Source organism: Babylonia areolata, chromosome 3 (genome assembly GCF_041734735.1).
Source record: "Babylonia areolata isolate BAREFJ2019XMU chromosome 3, ASM4173473v1, whole genome shotgun sequence".
In the NCBI taxonomy this organism is placed as follows: Eukaryota; Metazoa; Mollusca; class Gastropoda; order Neogastropoda; family Buccinidae; genus Babylonia; species Babylonia areolata.
The window spans coordinates 2,481,501-2,487,500 of record NC_134878.1 but is presented as its reverse complement, the minus strand read 5'-3'; the positions used below and the strand labels follow the sequence as shown (position 1 = coordinate 2,487,500).

Genomic DNA, 6,000 nt, shown 5'->3' with positions numbered 1-6,000 from the left:
GTGTGTTGTGCCGAGCTGTGTTTTGTGCCGGGCTGTGTGTTGTGCCGGGCTGTGTGTTGTGTGTTGTGCCGAGCTGTGTTTTGTGCCGGGCTGTGTGTTGTGTGTTGTGCCGAGCTGTGTTTTGTGCCGGGCTGTGTGTTGTGTGTTGTGCCGGGCTGTGTGTTGTGTGTTGTGCCGGGCTGTGTGTTGTGTGTTGTGCCGGGCTGTGTGTTGTGTTTTGTGCCGGGCTGTGTGTTGTGCCGGGCTGTGTGTTGTGTGTTGTGCCGGGCTGTGTGTTGTGCCGGGCTGTGTTGTGTGTTGTGCCGGGCTGTGTGTGTTGTGCCGGGCTGTGTGTGTGTTGTGCCGGGCTGTGTGTTGTGTGTTGTGCCGGGCTGTGTGTGTTGTGCCGGGCTGTGTGTTGTGTGTTGTGCCGGGCTGTGTGTTGTGTTGTGCCGGGCTGTGTGTTGTGTGTTGTGCCGGGCTGTGTGTGTGTGTTGTGCCGGGCTGTGTGTTGTGTTGTGCCGGGCTGTGTGTTGTGTGTTGTGCCGGGCTGTGTGTTGTGTTGTGCCGGGCTGTGTGTTGTGCCGGGCTGTGTGTTGTGTGTTGTGCCGGGCTGTGTGTTGTGTTGTGCCGGGCTGTGTGTTGTGCCGGGCTGTGTGTTGTGTGTTGTGCCGGGCTGTGTGTTGTGTGTTGTGCCGAGCTGTGTGTTGTGTTGTGCCGGGCTGTGTGTTGTGTTGTGCCGGGCTGTGTGTTGTGTGTTGTGCCGGGCTGTGTGTTGTGCCGGGCTGTGTGTTGTGTGTTGTGCCGGGCTGTGTGTTGTGCCGGGCTGTGTGTTGTGTGTTGTGCCGGGCTGTGTGTTGTGTGTTGTGCCGGGCTGTGTGTTGTGTGTTGTGCCGGGCTGTGTGTTGTGTGTTGTGCCGGGCTGTGTGTTGTGCCGGGCTGTGTGTTGTGTGTTGTGCCGGGCTGTGTGTTGTGTGTTGTGCCGGGCTGTGTGTTGTGCCGGGCTGTGTGTGTGTTGTGCCGGGCTGTGTGTTGTGTGTTGTGCCGGGCTGTGTGTTGTGTGTTGTGCCGGGCTGTGTGTTGTGCCGGGCTGTGTGTTGTGTGTTGTGCCGGGCTGTGTGTTGTGTGTTGTGCCGGGCTGTGTGTTGTGCCGGGCTGTGTGTGTGTTGTGCCGGGCTGTGTGTTGTGCCGGGCTGTGTGTTGTGCCGGGCTGTGTGTTGTGTGTTGTGCCGGGCTGTGTGTTGTGTGTTGTGCCGGGCTGTGTGTTGTGCCGGGTGCCGGGCTGTGTGTTGTGCCGGGCTGTGTGTTGTGCCGGGCTGTGTGTTGTGCCGGGCTGTGTGTTGTGTGTTGTGCCGGGCTGTGTGTTGTGTGTTGTGCCGGGCTGTGGCAAACAGAGCAGTGTGCAGTGAGGGTGCCGACAGGTGACGTCATGATGGATCAGAGGCCGTGACAGAACCAGGCCATTCGTCTTATCCTGATAGAGCAGCTAATTAGTCACCACTCACCCAATTACTGTTACACATATTTAGCTGTCGTCAGTCGCGTCTGTCCGTCTGTCTGTTTGTTTGCCCGTTTGTCTGATCTGTCTCTCCCTCTCTCTCTGTTTGTCCGTCTGTCTCTCTCGTTTTTTTCTTTTTCTTCTTTTGTGCGTACGCGCGCGCGCGCGCGTGTGTGTGTGTGTGAGTGTGTGTGAGTGAGGGCATGGTGTAAAGAAGCTTTCAGCTTATCCAGTTTACCCTCAATAAAACATTTGTTCATTCATTGTTCATTGTTCTCTCTCTCCCTATCTCTCTGTCTGTCTTTGTTTCTGTCTCTGTCTCGCTCTCTCTCTCTCTCTCTCTCTCTCACACACACACACACACACACACACACACACCCGTCGTTCCCTCTCGGAGAATATTACTGAACGAAATCCGTGAACTGATATCTCGTTTAAAGCTTTTCACTTTTTTTCCCTTTTTTTTCCTTTTTTCTTTTTCAAGAACAACCTAGGGTATATAGAATTTCTGGTTTAGTAATGTAGTGTTGGAAAACTTATGAGTGGCAGTTCTTCACATAGTTTCGTCACATTAATTCACCCGGCGGGGAGTGGTCTGAAAACTTCACTAACTTACTTGACAGTTGACTGCAGTAAAATGTCACTTTTGATGTTTACAAAATGACGCAGTATGAAATCACTTTGTGTTGTTTATACAATGTCAGGTTTCATATCTGGATGCAAAAGTTGTGCGATACAATTCGATTAAATCGACTCTGGCTGTGTGAGAGACACTGTGAATAAAGGTTCATTTGGAATGGGAAACTTGTGCAGCGGAATATACAGACATATCAGTATTGTTGTTGTTGTTTTCGTTGTTAACGCTGCAGTCTAAACGCCAGCAAGTGAAAGGGAGATATCAGTGACAAGTCGCCATTGTGCCATAGTCATTAGTATTTTTCTGTCATGTTTGTGTTGAGTTTATCCGATGGGTTCTAGTCCGCTGTCGTGAACGTGTGTTAAACGCTGGGTCTTTCGGTTATACTCACGGTGCTTATCAATTGTCTTTCCAGTTGATTTTTTTAAACGGCTGGTGTATATATATATATATATATTTTTTTTTTCCCCAATGTTTAGAAATTTATCCGTGTTGTATTCGCTCGGTGTGTGTGTGTGTGTGTGTGTGTGAAGATGTATGTGTGTGTGTGTGTTGGAGGATGTGTGTGTGTGTGTGTGTTGGAGGATGTATGTTTGTGTGTGTGTGTGTGTGTGTGTGTTGGGGGATGTATGTGTGTGTGTGTCTCTGTGTGTATGTGTGTGTGTGTGTGTTGGGGGATGTATGTGTGTGTGTGTGTGTGTGTGTGTGTGTGTGTGTGTGTGTGTGTGTGTGTGTGTGTGTGTTGGAGGATGTGTGTGTGTGTGTGTGTGTGGTCGGCGGTGCGGGAGTGACGGGTGAACAACTCAACGTCGCTACACCGTCCACACTCACTCTCTCCAACATGTGTATCCACACTCACTCTCTCCAACATGTCTCCCGTGCAAGTGTACACAGCTCGTGACACACGTGTGGTTTGTGTTGCAGAGCTGTCATTTCAGTGCATGGCCATGTGGTTCAACGGAGAGTACTTTCTGTACGGCAAGTTCTCTTCCACCGGCCGTCAGGTCATCAAGAAGATGTACCGCTGTTTTGTGAGTATCTCTCTTCTCCACTTCTTTTCTGTCTGTCTGTTGAAGGCCAGTTGTTGGACTTTCTTGTTACTTGCTGTTCTGAGAAAGTATTGCCCAATTGTTGTTTTGTAATGAAACCATCATTTAGAAATACTTCATGTTCACCTTTCTTTCCGCAGGAACATGTCTGGAAGGACACACCGGAGGTTTTGCACTTGGCATTTCACAACATTTCCGATATTGTCGGACAGTGTGGAGGTTCACTGGCAATACCCACATTTCTTCCCCTGTGTTCTTTCCTTTCAGTTTCGTTCCACAGACAGAAAAATAGTAATTAAAAAAAAATATAATATATACTCTGCATTTCTTCCCCTGTCAAGAGACGTAAAGAAGGCCAAAGAATGGAAGGGAAGAAATGTGTAGTATATATTACAATGTTATTACAATTTGCAAGGTTTTTTTCCGTCCTATAAAAGGAAAAGTACAGGGGAAGAAATGCGGATATTGATGGTTTAAATAAAGTGATGGTCGTAAAATAATAATTTGATTTGAAGAGGTGTTGGAGCACTGTGATATAATAATAATAATAATAATAATAATAATAATAATAATAGGCAGCATCCACATTTCTTCCATTATTATTGTTATAAGCAGAAAAGGGACGTCTTTCTCAAGGCATGAACGCAATGGAAGGGCGGGGGTTAGGGGAGGGAGGGTGAAGACCAGAACAAACCCGTCTGGCCCCAGCTGCTGTTTGCACAACTTACACGATTTGGTGCTTTCCGGCTTGAATCACTGGTTGCTGGGGTTTTTTGTTTGTTTTTTTCTTTCTTCGTCTCTTGTGATGGATGGAGTGGATAAAGGAAAAAGACATTTCTCAGTCAGCTGGCTCCGGTGTCGAGACGGTCTGGCACTGTGGTGTTTTTGTTTGTGCTGTCAGTACAGATGATTTACATTCGGTATTTGCATCGACAGCTCTGTCACTGCTTCTGTTTGGAAAATGATTGGCTTAATTTATTTATTCTCTGCACCTTCTGCACACTCCTTCCCGCACCTTCCTCTGTCGTGTGTAGTACGATATTTGGTGGCGGTAGTGGTGGTAGTAAAAGTTGGACATTATAGCAGTAACATCTTTTACAATATCCACGTTTCTTCCTCTCTTTTCCGATGTGTGACTGACAGTCAACGTCCAGGCCTTGTTGAAAATACTACTAATTCCTTCTCGAGGGGGACATTTTTTATATTAGGGTGTGCAAACCCGCTTTCGTCACATTTTCGTGGAGGTTCCCCGGTTACTTTTAGCGAGAACCGCGTGCACATGCGCGTCTCCATTTCCTTCAATTTTTTCCAGGTCACCGAAAGCCTAAAATTTCGTCGTGGAAATCGCTGTTCTGACGAAAATGTTTTGAAAATGTTGGCGACTCTATTTGATTCATAATTACACCCATTATTTGTTTTGATCTTCCATGTTTAGTTTGAGCGTGTTTCTTGTCATATAGCTGCCATTACGTATTCGAAGTGATCTATTTATAATCTGCCGAAGAGTTGCTGGAACAAAGGCAGCACAAATTCAGAGAAGCCAGTCACGATGGTGGGCTGCCCATGACGTCATATGACCTACTTCTGGCTCTGCGAGCAACGAAAAGTCCACCACTAAAGCGGGCATGCACACCCTCCCTTATTATTTTGCCGCACCTTTTTTGTGTTTAAAGCTTTATCGTGGTTTGCTTGTTTTTTTCTCAAGGGTGCAAAATATGTCATTTGCGGCATTTCTTTTGAAATTGCGCGATTTAAATCTCCAAAGAAATAACCAACTGCGTGTAAAAAAAAAAAAAAAAAAAGTATAATGAAAAATTCCTGATTGAAGTAAGTGTACTCTAGCGTTGCATAGCTGTTGAATGTGCCTTGGTTCGTATCAAATTGACAGGAAGTGTTAACTGGTTACGCCGGGCCGTCAGTAAGCAATTGTTATCTTCAGAAAAGTTGACAATTATGTTCACCGTTTGATCATTATGTCTATGCTATTGCTAATTTTTGTTTTTGTTATATTGTAGACAACGTTAGCTGTTGTTGTATCGTATTGTATTGTATTGCTTTTTTATCACGACATATTTCTCTGTGTGAAATGTCCGCTCTCCCCGAGGAGAGCTCGTCGTCACTGTGTAGAGCCACCCTTCTTTCTTCTGTCTGCAGGTATACTTGGTACTGTCAAAGTAGATTGTTCTAAAGGTATTTTCCTAGTGACAACCCTTTCCTGCCGCGGGTTATTTTACGTGCACTAAATGCTTGGCGCATGAGGACCTCGGTTTATCGTCTCATCCGAATGACTGGCGCCCAGACCACCACTTGATCAAGTGGAGGGGGAATAAGATTATAGCGGGTGTGGAACTGGATCCTGTGCCGTGAGATCCCCTGACTTCCTTGGTGGACGTGTTGCCACTGAGCCCCCACCCCTCCTTCCTTCCCTGTAGTGACCACGATCACAGTTGGATTCTTCTGTCACTGTGTGGGGGATCTGCAGGAAAAGGCAGTAACTCAAAGGACCTTTATTTCGCGGTATCTATGCCGGACCACTCCGGCTAGTGAAGCGCTCCCCGGGGATAAACCCCGACCAGCACAGCTCCAGCCAGTCATTTACCGCTGCTTTGATCCATGAGCCCTACACTGAGAATTAACAATATTACCTAGATCCTCTTTCTTTGGTGGTGGTTCACAGGGGGGGAAGGTCAGTTATCATTCAGCAGCCACTGCAACACCTTCGATACAAAAGTCCTCTTGCTGATCTTTGTGTTTAAAACCTACTTTGTACAGCTTTGATTTTGCAACAACAGCAACAAAAGTTCTTGGGCAAACCATACGACGTTGCAGGTGAGTTT

At 47.0% G+C, this 6,000-nt stretch overlaps 1 protein-coding gene across 1 annotated transcript in view; it reads left to right on the top strand.

The window, feature by feature from the left end:
* LOC143279665 (uncharacterized) overlaps positions 1-6,000 on the top strand; it is a 355,077-nt gene that overhangs the window by 284,015 nt on the left and 65,062 nt on the right. The window contains exon 6 of the mRNA XM_076583720.1: positions 3,039-3,145. Coding sequence (XP_076439835.1) covers positions 3,039-3,145 — 107 coding nt within the window. The remainder of the gene's footprint in view (positions 1-3,038; positions 3,146-6,000) is intronic.